At 33.4% G+C, this 18077-nt stretch overlaps 1 protein-coding gene across 6 annotated transcripts in view; it reads left to right on the plus strand.

Moving 5' to 3' along the window:
* The window catches only part of DGKB (diacylglycerol kinase beta), a gene marked incomplete at both ends in the record, with an annotated part of 627903 nt that overhangs the window by 108752 nt on the left and 501074 nt on the right, over positions 1-18077 (plus strand). For all 6 annotated transcript variants that reach the window (XM_080701803.1, XM_080701804.1, XM_080701806.1 and 3 more), the window contains 3 exons: positions 6366-6415; positions 9665-9739; positions 13543-13662. In XM_080701803.1, coding sequence (XP_080557929.1) covers positions 6366-6415; positions 9665-9739; positions 13543-13662 — 245 coding nt within the window. The remainder of the gene's footprint in view (positions 1-6365; positions 6416-9664; positions 9740-13542; positions 13663-18077) is intronic.

Raw genomic sequence — 18077 nt, forward strand, 5'->3', positions numbered from 1 at the left:
AATTCCTCAAAAGCCAAACCTGAGAGCCTCATTTATAGGAATGGACTCTGGATATTATAAATAAACAATAACAGTGTTTCTTCTATAATGTGTCAGGTAGAGAATTTTTTCCCAGTTCAAAGTACCCAAATTGTCTCTCTAATAAAATGTAGTGACTGTGCTCCCTCTGCTGGCAAATGATACTCATTGCAATGCAAGAGACTAAATCTCATCATTTGCTAATTTATTCTCTCTCCAAAGTTCCTTATAGCTAGAGTGCTGGTAATACATTCAATAATCTGAGTAACTTGATTTTTTTTTGCAGTACTGAAGATTGAACCCAGGAACATTCTACTTCCGAGCTACATCCCCAGCCCTTCTTTTTTTATTCTTTATTTTGAAACAGGATCTCACTAAGTTATGGAGGGCCTCACTGATAGCTGAGGCTGGCCCTGAACTTGTGATCCTCCTGTCTCAGCCTCTCAAGTACTGGGATTACAATCATGAGCCTCCACATGCAACTGAGTAACTTGATTTTATTGAATATCGCTAAAATAAGTTAAAAATTTTGCTATTAAAATGATAGTGAAGATAATGAATCCAAATGTTAATATTTCTATAGCAAATGCAAAACATTGTGATATTTAAGAAGTATGTTTTTAGTTCAGTTTAACAGTAACTTCTGATTAATTTCTTCTAAAAATAAAGAATTCATCATAACTTGATTATTTAAGGGTCACACTTGCTTAGGTTATGAATAAACCATATGAACATCATTCTTTAAATCTATTTATTATTCATAAATGTTGAATATGTGTATTTCAAGATTTATTTGTATTCACAAGAACCTACAGAACTCTCTCTCATTCCAAAATAAATATTAATGTTTAGTGAATTTCTATTTGAAGTGACGGCCAGAAAGAACGTTTGCTCAGGTGTTATCAGAAACATGGTTGGGATGATTAAAAAGACATAAAGACAAATATTTTTTCAGATCTGAGATTGAATAAAGGAGCCCTCAATATTCTGTAAAATGTTTGTTGGCCTTGCAGTTTAATTACTCCTAGATCCACTGGAAGTATGTTGCTCTTAAGGTAGACTTTCTAAGTAGCACGCATTGTAGTCTTCATTTGAAATTCGTAAGCCCACCTAGCCTCCATCCACAATTCCAGGGGGAAACTAATTCACACAGCTTTCAAAAACACTTGATAAGTCAAGTCAAGTCAAACTGCTCTGACATTTACTATTTTTCAATTTTATTATCTCTTTTCCTTTGGGTCTTTCTTTAAGTTTCCAGCTCTGTTTAAATCTCACAACAGACTCAGCTTCATTTCCTTTTAAAAAATACCTTCAGACTCTTCTTATGGGATGACTTACGATGACAATGATACTTTTTATTAGAGTTCTTAAAACAAGTGGTACTCTAGTTTTCTTTTCTATCCTGCTTTGGAGATTCTTGGTCTGGCTATCCATCCAAATCATCAAGAGTTTGATTTTTACTTTTTCTTTCCTAATGTCAGTGTCTGACACTTTCCCACTTCAATTAATCAAACCAGAGTCAATCCCCCTCACTCACTTTCTTAGTATTTTATGATATATTTTTACCTTTCTGCAATTGCACATTTGCAAACTCCTAGCATTCATGTTTCTCTGGTAGTTATAGTTTAAAAACAATCCTCAGTAAGACTGAAAAGCAATTAACATTATTTAGTTTAATATATACTTATTTCCAAAGGGATTCTGTCTTGTTAAATACAATACACCAGAAGAATGAGAAAAAAGAAAAGGCAATTACAGTTAACAAAGAAACAGATGTGAACAAGAGCCTAAAATAGTTCGCTTTTGTAGGAAAATGCTGAATATGGATCTTTCTTTCAGGTAGCTAAGCATAAAGGAATATGCTTGGTTTAGATCAGCAGTTCCCAAACTTATTCACCCATCAGAATCACCTACAGGGCTTATGCACACACCCTCTCAGATTCCAGCTCTAAGACATCTGATTCAACAAACCTGAGGTAGGAGCTAAGAATTTGCATTTCTAATAAATTTTCGGTGAGGCTAATGCTGTGGTCCCAAAGACCTCACTCTTTAAATAGCACTGGTTGATGAAGACTCTTCTGTCCAGTAAAAATATTATACACAGTCGGGCATGGTGGTACAAGCTTGTAATCCCAGTACTTGGGAGGTTGAGACAGGAGCATCTCAGGTTCTTGGCCAGCCTCAGCTACTTAGTGAGGCCTCTTCAACTACGTGAGGCCCTGTTTCAAAAGAAAAAATAAAAAATAGGGCTGGGGATTGCATCTTGGAGGTAGAATGCCTCTGGGTTCAATTCCCACTATGACAAAAAATACTATACACATGCACAATTTATGTGAAATTATGGTTGCTTTTCTTGGAATAGTAGCAGTATTAATAAGATTTTTTTAACCAGGGTTATTTGATAAAAATATTGTCAGTATTTACAAAAGGAATAAACAATTCCCAAAATAATATTTTATAAACCCATTCAGTTATTCCCACCACTTTTCTATCCCCCTTCTGTGTTTTCTGTACTTATACAATGTTTATAGATGCTTTTGTTTTCTCCAACACTTACCTAATTGTCATCTCACTCATGAGGTAGGCGCAAATTTTTATACTATCTCTCATGGAACATAAAAACTTGTCAACCGCTATCCCTGTTCTTCACTGTTATTCTTCTGCCTGAAGGTGAAAAACTGTGGCATTGACAGTTCCCAAGTGAATAACATAACATTTATACCCTTATCATGGTATTCATATACTAACAGACTCCACGATTTAACCACATCTACCATGCCAGTCTTGTGTTTGGCTTTGTCCTGCACACACATGTACGAATGATGATACATGGTTCACCCTCTCAATCATCGTACACACCCTGACATTTTCCACCTTTGTACCATTGCTAGCGGTAGGCATCACCTAGGGAACATTTTTTCCCCAGTACATTTCTGATCGAGTCTAGGCTATTCTGAAGTCCTTCCTCATAGTATGAAGATTCTTGCCATCTCCCAGTAGGACTCCTTTTGTTCTCTTTACTAATAAAAGTATGTTAAAATTAATCTTAATAAAAATAAAAATGAAAAAGTTATTCATCAGAGGAAGGGGGGGAAATATATCACCAAAGAGAAACCAGCAGGGCAATATTTAGAATGTGGATGATTGGCATTTAGGTAGTAAAGAGGAACCTGAATGGTTAAGCTATGGATATGTGTAGTGTTGACCTTAGAATCAATCACAGAAAGCCTGGCGTGGTGGCACATGCTTGTAATCCCAGCATTTGGGAGGCTGAGGCAGAGGAAGATCACACTTCAAGGACGGCCTCAGCTACTTACTGAAGTCATTTGCAACTCAGGGAGACCCAGTTTCAAAATAAAGAATAAAAAATAGGGCTGAGGGTGGAGTTCAGAGGCAGAATGCCCCTGGGTTCCATCCCCAGTACCACACCCAAAAAAAAAAAAAAAAAGAAAAATCAATCACTGAGATTTTCTAAAGATCATCTAGCCAACCTTTCTGTAGTTTGTCAGTGAAGAAAGTAACATCCCAAGAGATTTCTTATTGATTTCACCACTAGTTTTTCTAGATAAGACTAAAATATATAATTTCTGACTTATGAATAGTGCCCCCTTTATTTTGAAAAAAAAAAAAGATTTTTGGACATCATGAGTTTCTCTTGTGGAAAAAACTGGGAAAGTACTACTTCATTATGTTGGAGGTTAAAAACTTTAAGCAGGCAATTTTTTTTCACTGCTGATGTTTGTAATGTTTAATAAAACTTTGTAATATTTAATAAAAGTTCTATAATATTTTCATATCATATCCATGCCATGGAAAGTGCCAAAAGAGGATAGTATGTATAGTAAGATATTTAGTGAGAAAAATAGACACAAATTTAAAAATCTCTTAGAAGAGAAAATTTATAGAAATAAAGAGTTCTTTTATCTTACATAATATGCCTTGGCTCTGATCTTTTAACTAAATATGTGTGTGGGCACAAAATTGTTTCTATATAAAGAGAAATTACATGAGCATAAAAATAGAAAAAGGTGGGTTAAACTAGTTTGTAACTTTATAGCATCGACTCTTGGCAACCATCATGTTGACAGAATAATTTTTAATATTTTACTAATGTTAATTTTGCACCTAAACATCTATATACTTCTCTTGGTTTTAGAAATAAAATACTTGTTCAATGATTCACTTGACTTTGAGGCCTGACTTTACTTAAAAATATTGAAAAGAAATAGTCTTAATATAATACTTGAAAATTAAATGTTAATTTTATCAATATTGTACATAAAATAGTTTTGCAGGGAAAGATTTTATAGGCTTATTAGACCACCCCAATTTTTTTCCATGGAGTGAATAATTGCCTTCTTACATGATTACTTTTCTGTATTCCTATAATTGATTAACTCTCAAATTCTCCACCATAAATTTTGGCTTTGAAACTTGTATTCTTCATACATTCTTTACACTTTTCATTGATAACCACCCCTTCCCTGACTTGCTCTGTCTTTGTGAAACCACTGTTACTTGAATTTTGGACCTCTAAGATGAAGCTTTGAATTATAGTTGTTTCTATTTCTGTTTCCAGCTTCCTTTTCTTTTCTCTTATCTTTGATTCCACATCTTGGACATACTGTACATCTTATACTGACTTGTTCCTTACCTTTTCTATCATACTTTTAACTGCACAGAGAAACCATTTTGCTCTCAGCAGGACCATTCTGCTCTTATTTTTATTTCGTGGATTTGAAACTTAGCTTTTTCTGATAAGTCCCCATCTCCCTGCTAACAGAGGGCACAAGGTTTCCACTTATATATGCTACAGGGGATGATTTTACAGACATTTCCTCCATTAAGGATGAACAGAGCCACAGTGTCCCCCTTCTAGGATTATAAGCTAGCCAGGCTTCTCTAAGGCCTTGCGCTGGTCCTCATGTTAGCTTCCTTTCTGACTGCTCTGCGATTTCTCGCCACTTACAAAGATAGTTTTTATGATTTGCTTTTATACAAGACAATCTTGAAATGTTCAGTATTAACATTATGGTGGGTATTTTTTTCTTCTGCATTTTTTCTTATTTATTGAGTATATGACGGAAGGCTCTCCAACATGCTTTGCAGGTAAACGTATTTAAGTACTTTACCTGGCCCAATATTTATTTCTTTTAATTTCGTAGATACATTTCCACCTATATAATTTTAACATCTTTAATGTTTGCTTGCTATTTACTAAGAACAGAATCCCATAGATAAGTTGGAAACCCTTTTTTCTTATTTTTAGTGATATGTAGATTACAACTGCATCTTCTAAGTAATCATAAAATTGGCAAAATGTAACAATCGTTAAATTCAATCTGATCAAGCTCACGGAATAATTATGACTCCTCATTGTGGACGTCTTCATTAGTATTACAGACCTCAGACATCAAGATCCTCCAGGAAATTATACAAATCCAACACAAACCATCACTTCCACTCTTCTATTTTTACAGCTGTGTCCTTCTTTGTTTATCCTCAAAAAGCACCTACAGCCTCCTCCACAGTTTCCTAGTGGTGTGTGAACCACGCAAGGGAATCCTCAGGCTGCTCAGGGACCTCTGTCTTGTTTTCCTGAGCTCACTAAAAGGATACCAACACTTCCTATGTCCTTACTTTTGATTATTTCAAAGATTAGTTACTCTGTGATGCTTAATTCATATCTAAAAAGTAAACCATTATAGCCAGGATAATAATCCATTGTATGCGCTACATCAGAAAGATACCCTCATATTGGACTCGTTCCTCTCTCATACTGTTTGGAAATCAGTTATAACTTAGGCTTGTATTTACATCATGATCTCCAGCTTTTGGGGATGCATTTGCGTGGACTTACTTAACTTGCACAGCAAATGTGTGTCTTTGGGTAGGTTGATTTTTTCTCATTTTATAGCTAAGAAAGAAGAGTTTACATAGTAGTGAATGCTGAATTCCAAATTATACTTGATTTCTAAGATAACAAATTAAATTTTTTTTATCAACTCTGCCTTTTAATATCCAGACTATGAAATACTTCAATATCTTTTTTTCTGTACCATTTGGTTTATATTTATGGATCTAATAAGAGTTTATACAAACAATGCAAATTTTTAGTGTTTTCTACATACATGCAAACAAAATTTGATAGACTTGATATCTGACATCCAATTTTATTAACTGATTGACTTTCAACTTAGCTTGAGAAATAATCTCACAAAATATTTGCTTTAAGAAGGACTATATTTTAGTATCTTTTTAACAGAAATGACATTTTAAACATGCTTTAAACTAAAATTGATCTTTTTCGCCTCTAATTTTTTTCTCCAACACCTCTTTTATTCTAGTTATGTTTCGCCTGTATGACACAGATGGAAATGGCTTCCTGGACAGCTCGGTAATTTTTTCCTTCAAATTTTCTGTGAAAATTTTAAAGTAATTTCTTCTGAAAAACTCAATGAATAAATTTATAGCTATTATCACAGAAGGCACACTTAATATAATTTACATCCACTCACATGGCATTTTTATCATTCAGTGTTTTTTAAAGAGAGTGATCTCAAGAGACAGGATTATTACTGTTCTATTGAATAGTCTTGCTACAAAAATATGAACATTTTTTGCACTGAATTTAGATTAAAAAGACTCTAAACTTGTCTGAATAAAACATAAGCTAAATTTAAGAACATTAATCTGGAAAGAAAAACTGTCAGTGGGATTTGACACTAAAAAAATTTTGAAATATGAATAGAATCTAAAGGAATTATAAAGTTAATTAATTATTTTATTATTTTCTCACTTTTATGAAGTACTTTTAGTCATACACACTACTTAAATAGACACACATATTCACAGGTCAATTCAACTGATGTATCAATAAAGCTATAAAAAATTGCATCCAATTGTATGTATAGCTTGCAAGTCTATAATTCGTCATACAAAAGGAAGAAAGATACCTTATCTTAAGGATTAACTGAAGAGAATAGTTAACTCTTTAATCTATGTGTGATATGTGGAGGTCACTGATAGCTTTCAGAGAAGTAGAAATTGGATTCATTTCCACAGTACACATCAGTATCTTGTATGAATATCTTCAGGATTCACACAATAATCTACCACGTATTTGCTGATCACGTATTTTCCATATTATATTGTTTTCTATATTTTCAAAAATAACAGTAATAAAAATGTGTCAAATTCTGGAAATTTTGACATGTTTGGGTACATTAAAAATGAAATCTTTGATATATGTAACAATGACTGAAGTATACACTGTCTCTCATCATGAGTGAGCTTCTTTGATCCTCCAATGGACCTGCCTGTGGTAGAGCTCAGACTTTTTCAAGCAAAACAATGAAGTTGAAGACATGTTCACACAACATTAGTGGATAAAGGCATATTAGCTTCTCTAGAGAAAAATAAAATTTATAATTTCTTCTGTAGAAAATGACCATCACTCTGAATTGATACTTTTTGGAATTCTTTATGTTTAAGTCTCAGTAATTTTTCACATGATATTGTTTTTAAGTGCCTGCTAATATTTAGTTTTTAATTAAAGAATATTAAGATATGTCATGAATTTGTTCATTTATATTTGTATTGCTCATTTCATTTTATGGTGTTGTTTCCCAGAAAATAATTTTAGGTCTCCTCTATATATTGAAGTGTTATTCTAACACTTGCAACTATACTGATGCAAATTATATTTTAATGCTGGTTTGTTTTATTTAATGTTTCTTTTTAATTAAATTAAAGTCATATTTCTTTACTAGGCTTTTAGCCATGGATTGACAGCTGATTTGAAAATTGAGTCAAATGCTGTTTTTGGTCTCTGGCCATTTTTTGGTAACTTATATAGTAGATTACTAGCAATATTTATAATTATATTCCCAATATTGAATAATTAGTTGGGAGTAAGTTGATTTGTTGATGGTGGTTATTCTATTTTTTCTTTTTCTTTTTATTAATTAAGGTATGGGGTTTTCTCTACACAATTTACTACACCAGTAAATCACTATCAGTTTCAAATTGTACTTTCTGAAGTCATTTGTCTTGTTAGTGTAAAGATACAGTCATTTACCTTTCGGGGACAAAAAGAAAAAAAAAAAGACTGATTTGAAAATTAAGTTGAAACGTGACAACTATGCCTCCTAGTAAGAGTTAGTATTTATTGATCATTTGCGATATGCTAAACAAGAGAAATGTATTTCATATGATAATATATATAGTCTTTGCAGAAACTGTGAATAAGTTACAGTTGCAATATACATTTTATTAATGAGGAAACTGAGTCTGAGACAGATTAAATGATCCATCTAATGTCACATGCCTATGTAATAGTTCATGTGAAAAATATTTCTGTTCTTAATATATATCCAGGGACTTTAACTCTTCAAAACCATTAAGGTATATATAAGCAAAGATAAAGTAGGTAAGATATTAATAACAAATATATATACAATATCAGAAAAAATAAATATACCAGTTTCTAATTAATATGTTTATATTCATTATTTTTTAGGTAAGCTATCTTACATGAATAAAATTTTTATAATTCTGTGTTTTCTGAGGAAAGGGAGTATGACATTTATTAGTTTCTCAGAGAAACCCATGACTCCCCAAAAGACATTATTTTTTTACCATATTTCCTTTTTAAATCTTACAAATGATGACCACATATCTTGCATCAGGATTTGAGTAATCTTTGAGCAAAAATATACTCGCCTATCTTATCCTTTTATATTTCTTATATTTGAAATTATAGTATGAAATAATACTTTGAATATTATTATGTCTACATTTAAAATTAAAAGATACTTAAGTCATGTTTAATCTTTTCTAGAAATAGATAAGGAATAATTAAGACACTAAATTTGTACATCTTAAATTTTTAAAATTTATTGAGTTGTGTCATATGCATTAACTAAGCAATCTTCAAAAAGTAGATACTTGAGCACAAGAATATAAAAATTAAACTAAAATCCTATCGTCTTGCAAAATAAACTATACATATACTTAGCCTACAAACTTTTACCCTGAATATCCTTCTAGTAGAGTACATCATGTCAGTAAGTGACTAGAACAGTCACTATATGTTCTCAGTGTATCAAAATAAAAATAAACCTCTTAGTTGCTCTCAAATGCTTTCTTCCACTCTTCCACATCTGTTTTCAAGCCAAAGGGTCAGGATGTGCAGTGACTAAAAACATCACATCCTGTGAAAATATACATATGTTCCTGCTTTCATCAAGTATGCCTTGCCAGTAAAAAAAAAGAAAAGAAAAAAAACCACATTTTTTTGGTATCGTTGTGCCCTCTCCTGGTGAAGATTTCTAGATATAGTAGAAAAAGAATATAGATTGAGTTTCCTCTTTATATCTAAATATACTTAATAAATTATAATAAATTTTATACTTAATAAAATCTTTAAATAAAATTATATATTTAATTTATTAAATATATAAAATTATTATACTATACTTAATTTATACTATATTTTATTTAGATCTATATTTAAATGTAATTGTATATATATATATAATTTATAACCCATTTAGTTGTTTTAAGCATTTGTTGGGCCAAACAATTTTTCTAGATCAAAGATTAATGAGAGCTTGTTTTTATATTCTCTCTCTCTGACCTCTAGGAGCTGGAAAATATCATCAGCCAGATGATGCATGTTGCAGAGTACCTAGAATGGGATGTCACTGAACTCAATCCAGTAGGTATATGAATGATTTAAATGTTGCCTGAATTCTAGAAGGCCCACTTTTCATTTTTATCTTTTCTGATCTTTTCTGGGGCTTCATATATCTCTTTAATTTAATTTTGTCATTTGATAACTCAAAAAAAGTTGCATGAGCTTTAATGCCATTTCCCTTTTCTTTTCTTTTTTTTTTTTCTTCTTGTTTTTGAGTGGTACTGGTGTTCCTGGAAAACCTTCTACCTCCGGGCTTCATTCCTAGACACCTATTTTTATATTTTATTTGGAAACAGGGTCTCTTAAGCCAGGGAGACAGGCTTCAAACCAGTGCGATCCTCCTCTGTCTCCGCCTCCCAAGCACAGGGATTACAATCCTCCTGTCTCCACCTCCCAAGCGCAGGGATTACAATCATGTGCCACCATGCCCAGCAGCCATTTCCCTTTTCTATAAACAAAGGTTAGTAAAGTCTAAATTTTGTGCAAAGGGCAGGGTTTCAATCTTGCAGTGACTAGGATTTTTTCCAATTTCTTTTTCTTTCTATTGATGCATTATAGTCATACATCTTAATGGGGTACAAGATAGTAGAGGTTTACATGTACACATCACTCATTTAGCCCTTCCCCAATTCCCATGCCACTCCCTCCCCCTCCCTCCTTCTCATGTTTGGCTTACTGATTGATTTTGATATGTTTATGAATGTAAGTCATGTACATTAGGGAATCCCCCCCCCCCGCCTCAGTTAGGTAGCCTTATTTGCTCATCTGTGGTTTCTCCTTCCTCGTCTAGTTTCTCCTATGACTCTTTTTCTACTTAGCTTCTGCATATTAGGGAGAGCATCCAATTTTTTACTTTTGTAACCAATTAATCTCACAATAATTTCTCCAGTTCCATCTATTTTTCCCACAAATGACATAATTTTGTTTTTTATGGTTGAATAAAATTCTATTGCGTATGTATCTCATAGTTTTGTTTTGGGGAGTTTGTTTTGTTATAGAAATGTACCTGTTATGCTCATAATGGGTGACAGCAATTATTAACAGCTTACAATTTGTCTGTGGAATAATCAAGTAGATGGTGATATGTATTTAACTTATTGCTTAATTCATCTTAATACTCTTCACTGGAATCAAGGGACTTTTTATAAATTCTGTTGTCATTTTAGGTTCTGATATCTAAAACAGCTTTCTCCCATCCCATTCACCTTTCTACCTGTGAATCATGTTCACCTGTCAATCAACCTTGCTTATTCTCCTAGGAATGAAGAAAAAAGAGGAGCTTTTATGTTTCTATCAGCCTTCAAAGCAGAAGTGGGCACTACCACTTCCAAGAAAAAAAAATATTTGTGGTGACAAGAGGTGTAAATTTGAGAAAAGAGAGATTAGATGCTGGGAAGAAGGGAAGCATAGTGGCTAGACAGCCTAACTGAAATACCTGCTGGAGAATGCAAATAATACTCAAAGCATTACTTGCCATTATTTGTTCTGATAAATCAGCATCTCCTAGAAAATCAAGATAAAAGCCTTAGCTTGAGCATTGTGTTTGCACTCATGGCAACTTGCCTATTGCTTCTATGGTTCTTTTCATTTTTTTAACAAACATACACATTTTCAGACTCTTGTTAACTCTGAAAACATGGGTAAAAAGACACAAATACGTAAGGCTTATTGCAATTAGTATGAAGACAGGCTCTAGCATTAAGAGTTATTAGGTATAAAAATTAGAGCCTTAGTCATGTAAAACAAGTGTTCTGTGTTTAAATTATTTTCTTATGCCGGGCGTGGTGGTGCATGATTATAATCCCCGCTCTTAGGAGGTGGAGACAGGAGGATCACACAGGTTTGAAGCCAGTCTTGCTGGCTTAAGAGACCCTGTTTCCAAATAAAAAATATAAAATGGGTCTGGGAGTATAGCCCAGAGGTAGAAGGTTCCATCCCCAGTACCACCCCCCCCCAAAAAAAAATTTTATTTGTTCATTTCTACCTGCTCATAAACTCTTGAAGAGGCAGGACATTTTTATTTATTTTTTTTATTTTTTGGTGGTACTGGGGTTCCTGGAAACCCTACCTCCAGGCTACACTCCCAGACACCTATTTTTTATAATTTTATTTGGAAACAGAGTCTCTTAAGCCAGCGCGGCTGCCTTCGAACCTGTGCGATCCTCTTGTCTCCACCTTCCAAGCACGGGGATTACAAGGGTGTGTCATCACACCTGATGAAGCAGGACTTTTTTTTTTTTTTTTTTTTTTTTTGGTGGTACTAGGGTTCCTAGAAGCTCTTCTACTTCTGGGCAACACTCCCAGACCTATTTTATATCTTTTATTTGGAAATAGGGTCTCTTAAGCCAGCAAGGTTGGCTTCAAACCTGTAAAATCGTTCTGTCTCCACCTCCAAAGCGTGGGGATTACAAGAGTGCACTACCACGCCTGGCGAAGCAGGACATTTTAACCAGATCTTTTGCCATTTTTTTTTGTTTGTTTGTTTCAAATTCTGAGCAATTTGCCTTTCATTTTGTTAACAACGAAGTAGCTATGCCAGCATCATTTTGTCTGATTTTATTTGGTTCCCCCAAAGTCTCTTTCTTCCCAATCCTTGTAGATCAGTATGTTGCTAAATAATAATGGTTTTCAAATATTTTCACAGGAAAGAATCAAGCATGGAAATATTTAGGCAAACTATTTCTACCAATATATGAAAGTATTTTGGTTGTTGCACTTTTTGAAAACTTTGTTCTAATGCTCTTTGCATTTCTTTTTCTAAACTAATTATCATCATCATCATCATTAATTATTATTGATCTGGAGATGGAACCCAGGAGCATTCAACCTCCAAGCTACACCCCCTGCTGTATTTTTGATTCTTTATTTTGAAACAGAGTCTCACCACATTGTGGAGGGCCTCACTAAGTAGTTGAGGCTGTTCGCAAACCACGATTCTCGGGTTTCAGCCTCCTGAAGCTTGGAATTACAAGGGTGCACCACCATGCCCAGCTTTTCTAAACTAATTAAAAGTTCCATATTACATAAAGGTCATGAGTTCCTTTCTTTGGGGTTCTTACCGGGTTTGCCCACTTGGTACAATTAGGTAGGAAGTACTTGGCAATGCCAGCAGTGGAGGGAAATGTGGTTGGAGCTCATATGTAATTTGTGTTACTAATAACATAAATGATTGTATGGCACTTAGTATATATTCCAGGGGGTCTTCTATTTATAAAATGTTGACTCATTTAATTCTCAAAACAACCCTCTGAAATAAGTACTGAAATCATCACCAAACCATAAAGAGGTAAATGTATCACAAACAGACACTGTGGAGAACATTTAGAGATTAAGCACAAGTCATCTTTGGAAAAGAAGTCTAATCAAATATGATTAGATCGTTTAACTTTTTGGCTCTATTAAGTTCTGATAGGCAATTAAAAGCAAATTAATTCCCTCACCCCTTACTACTTAGCAAAGAATTCTTTGAGCTCTTTGCCATGAAGTTAATTTGTTCAGACATTTTCTGGCATATATATGAACCTAAAAAAAATCTTGAGGAAGTAATTAAAGACCACTTTCACTATTAAATTAAAATTACCTTCTTATTTTAGCTATGCTGTTCATTGGGAAAATATTAAAAAGTTAAGCACTTGTTTCTAAAAGTTGATCAGTGTAAGAAGTCATATTATAGAAATGATAACAGTCACTGTTTTCTCAGCAATAGGATTCATGTACTGAGTGAGTACAACATGTCTGCCAACATGCTTCTGATAGTGCTTTGTTGTATTGGATGAAACTTGTTTTATTGATCCTTTGAAAGTTTGCCCTCCTCTCTTCTCCAGATCCTCCATGAAATGATGGAAGAGATTGACTATGATCATGATGGAACAGTGTCTCTAGAGGAGTGGATTCAGGGAGGAATGACAACAATCCCACTTCTTGTGCTCCTGGGCTTGGAGAATGTAAGCGTTTGCACAGAGGAGGGTGGCTTGGTGATTAATCGGTGCTGTTCTCTACTACACCTTTAGATTATAAATTAGTCTGGCCATTTTGACCCATTAAGTGTGTAGTACATACTTAGAACCTATATGAAGTACACCATGGCGCAATTAAACAGTAACACCTCGCATAGCAATATTTGCCACAGACATATTGATCCACTTCAAGTAATGTCTAAGAATTAAACATGTATTTTTTTTTTCATTTTTATCCATTTGAAATGCAATCTAATCCAGGCGTGGTGGTGCACGCTTGTAATTCCAGTGCTTGCGAGGCAGAGACAGAAGGATTGCACAGGTTCGAAGCCAGCCTCGGCTACTTAGTGAGGCTCTCAGCAACTTAGTGAGACCCTGTTTCCAAATAAAGTATAAAATAGGTCTCGGAGTATAGCCCAGAGGTAAAAAAAAAAAAAAAAATCCCTGGGTTTCACCACCAGTACCTCAAAAATAAAATAAAATAAATAAATAAATAAATAAATAAATAAATAAATAAATAAATAAAATGCAATCTAGTATTTTAAATCATTGCAAAATATTCCTCAATACTATTTTTATATCATTTAATGCCAGAGTATCTTCAATATTATAATTCTCTAAGAATTACATTATAATATGAAAGAATAATGCACCAATAAAAGTACAAAATAATTATCCATCCCATGAAGATAATCCATTTCATTAGTAATCCATGGTTGGAAAAGGCAATTATACATCTGAAGCATCTGAGGTGATACATATTATATGTCTATCATCTATCTATGAACGATCTATAGATATATAGATATAAATATGGTAATTTTTGCTTAAATATCTGAAGATCAGCTATGCTCTTATTCTATTTTTTTTTTTTTTTGGTGGTACTGGGGTTCCTGGAAACCCTTCTACCTAAGGGCTACACTCCCAGACCTATTTTTTTATACTTTTTAAATTTCGAAACAGGGTCTCTTAAGCCAGCACTCACAGCTGGCTTCGAACCTGTGTGATCCTCCTGTCTCTGCCTCCCAAGTACAGGGATTACAAGCTTGCCCCACCACACCGGGCTGCTCTTATTCTATTTTTATAAAAAGTTCTATGCCATCAGTGCCAATTATACTGGCAATTAAATACTAGTTTGGGGAAATAAAACAGATTAACCTAAGGTCAGGATGTGAAGTTTCCAAAGGGACTGAAATCCTATTATAGTAATACAGGCATACCCATGTTTATACCAGCACAATTCACAATAACCAAATTGTGAAGCCAACCCAGATGTCTCATCAACAGATGAATGGATTGCAAAATTTTGGGATATGCAAACAAGAGGAATTCTACTCAGTAATAAAGAAGAACAAAATTATGTCATTTGCAGAAAAATGGATAGACTTGGGGAACATTATGTTCTGTGAGATCAGCCAGTCACAGAAAGTGAAGGGTCATATGTATTCCCTCATGCTGAAGCTAGGGAGTTATCGGGATACAAAAGGGACTTTAGATAATGACGGAGAAACCTCAGTGGAGTGAAGGAGGTGGTCTTGGGAAGGGTGAGGGGGTGAAAAATAATTAATGAAGGAAGCACTTCCACTGACATTATATATACATGTGAGAATACCACTGCCTATCGCAATATTATGTATGGGGAGGAAGCTGGGGAGAGCTCACCAAGTCAGTGTGCATGTATGTCGCCATCACTATGAGCTACATACATTATGATGTGAGACCATAATGTGCCAATAAAAGTACAAAAAAGGAAACAGGAAAAATGAGATATAATAATGACTTTGAAAATAAATCTTGCCAATTCATCTATAAAGTAAATTTCAGGAATTAACTTGAAGATTTGGTGATGTTGATAATCAATACAAAACTTTTGTATTTAGCATTAATTAATTTCATAATAAGAATTACCTATAATATGGTGGATATAGTAACATATACTAGAGTCAAAGAATTATAGAGATAGGAAATACCATAACACAATATTTAAAGTTTTGAGATTCAAGAACAGTGTTCACCACTTTGCTACTGACCCTCAAACTGTTCATGCTTCTAAATTTGTAAAAGTTTGCAGATTTAAGATTTTACAATTATTCAATGTACCATAATTTTTAAAATCATCTCTTAAGATAGCTTACATCTCTCAAGATAGCTTACATCTGTATTTGTGAAATATGTGAGTGTATATAAAGTATGTTTGGGCATATGATTTAGTAACATACAAATGAACTTAGAGTTTAGGTACATATATATGTATTTATAAATAAATAAATGATCTTCAGAAAATTATCACTTATTTCTCTTAATCTGAAACTTCAGGTTCTTTTACTGACACTTTTATCCCTTCATAAGTCCATCAGTCATCAGAAAAAAAGAAATTTAAAAAGTACTAATAAACAATATATAGGAAATTACCCTTAAAATAATTTTTAAGAAATGAAATATAGATCCTATTTTTACAAACACATATTTCCACATCTTAAAAACGAATGAAAAAACACTTCCTCATACCTTATATGCTACACAAAATCTAGCATCCTTTTTATTATTAGGTATCTCTATATTATAACCATTTAATTGTTCAATATATTTTATGATAAAAGCATTATTCAAATTAAGCCACTGGGAAAAATTAGATTTAAAAATGGAAACTTTTAAATTTTATCAAATACTCAGTGAAAAATATTTTTCTGATAGCTTTAGTCATGAAGTTCCATTACTGGTTTTCTCAAAGGATCTTTTATATTTTTGAAACTAAAATTTGTGTACTCAATGTGTTTTTATAAAAATTATAGTGTTAGAGAAGGAAGAAAGATGCATTAATACCTAAAAAAATGTTTGGTACTCATAAATGAAACAAGAAATTGCAGAAAGGGAGACTCAGTCATCTATATTTTAAATATGACAATGGTTTTAAAATGGTGTTTTCATTTTCATGTTATTGTTTAGAAAAATATTTGAATTTTAGCTATATTTACATGTATTTTTAAAATTATAAAAACAGCATGGTTAAAATAGTCCAGAAATCTGTGTGGCTTAAGTAATTTAAACACAATGATATTTCATTAGTTTCTAGTGTAAGCTTAACAGTAAGGCAATTCTTTGCCTTTATTGTTTACCTGGCTAATTACACACCTTTTACTTTATAACTTTATTTTTAGACTAACAGTTTGTAGTTGTAGTACAAAGGGACTGTTTTGGAACTTAAGGAGCAATAAACTTAGGGTTTTGTAATAGTAATTGGGGCTGTGCCTCAGAACTGTGGTTTCTTAAAATGCCACTAGATGGCAGGGCTACATTGTTTAACATAAGGAGCACAGCTAAATTAAGATTGGATATTTTTCTTTTATAAAGAACAATTAGGAAAGAAGACATTTCACCTTTCTCTTATACTTTTAAAAAACAAAAAATTATATTTTAAATTGACATACATTTTATATAATCCTTATAATAATTTTAATGATCATAAAACTGAACTTTTATTTTCAGAGATGATAGGTTTTTTTAAACTTAAGGCATGGTATTTTAAAAAGCAGGAATGGCACCAAGACAACTGAATGATGAGAGCCTTTTTAGTAATTGAGATTTATTTCCTCTCTTTGTATAGTTAATGTGTTATATTATTACCTGCAGAGGATTTGATGTATGGTGCAGAACCCCAAACCTTTTGCTTCTTAATTTGGAAGTCTAGATGCATCTGCATGAAGTTGGCCTTATATTATGAAGCCTTCTGGTTCTGTTGTTCTATATCTTTGTGTCTATTGTCAATGAGGAGCATAGTAAGTAGATTCTAATTGATGGCACACGTAAATATCACCGTATATCTGAGAGTGACTACAGAATACCAGCCAATTACACAGCTGAGCGCATCATTCTGAGAGAGGAAGCCTCAACTGGTATATGAGGTACAACAGTTACGGTTTCGCTGTAGTTAGTTTTTCTCTTTCACAGAATCAGAAAAGTTACTGTATTTTAAAAATGTGTTTACCGCCGGGCGTGGTGGCGCACGCTTGTAATCCCCGCGATTGGGAGGCAGAGACAGGAGGATTGCGCAGGTTCGAAGCCAGCCGCGCGCGCTGGCTTAGGAGACCCTGTTTCCAAATAAAAATGTAAAAATAGGTCTGGGAGTGTAGCCCGGAGGTAGAAGGGCTTCCAGGAACCCCAGTACCACCCAAAAAAAAAAAAAAAAAGTGTTTACCTATGAAAAACAGCAATGTCAAAGAACAAGAGTAGTTTCTTTACTCTGACAAAAATTTCAGCAATTTTCACAAAACCCAAGATAAATTAATCATAAATGGTACAGAGTCTTGGTGTCTATGGCAGGTGAAGAAAAATTGAGACTGGATGATTTCATGCTTTGAGCACCACTTAAAATTAACACTAGAGACTTATTCTTTCTTCAGCAT

Source organism: Muscardinus avellanarius (genome assembly GCF_963383645.1).
Source record: "Muscardinus avellanarius genome assembly, chromosome: 9".
In the NCBI taxonomy this organism is placed as follows: domain Eukaryota; kingdom Metazoa; phylum Chordata; class Mammalia; order Rodentia; family Gliridae; genus Muscardinus; species Muscardinus avellanarius.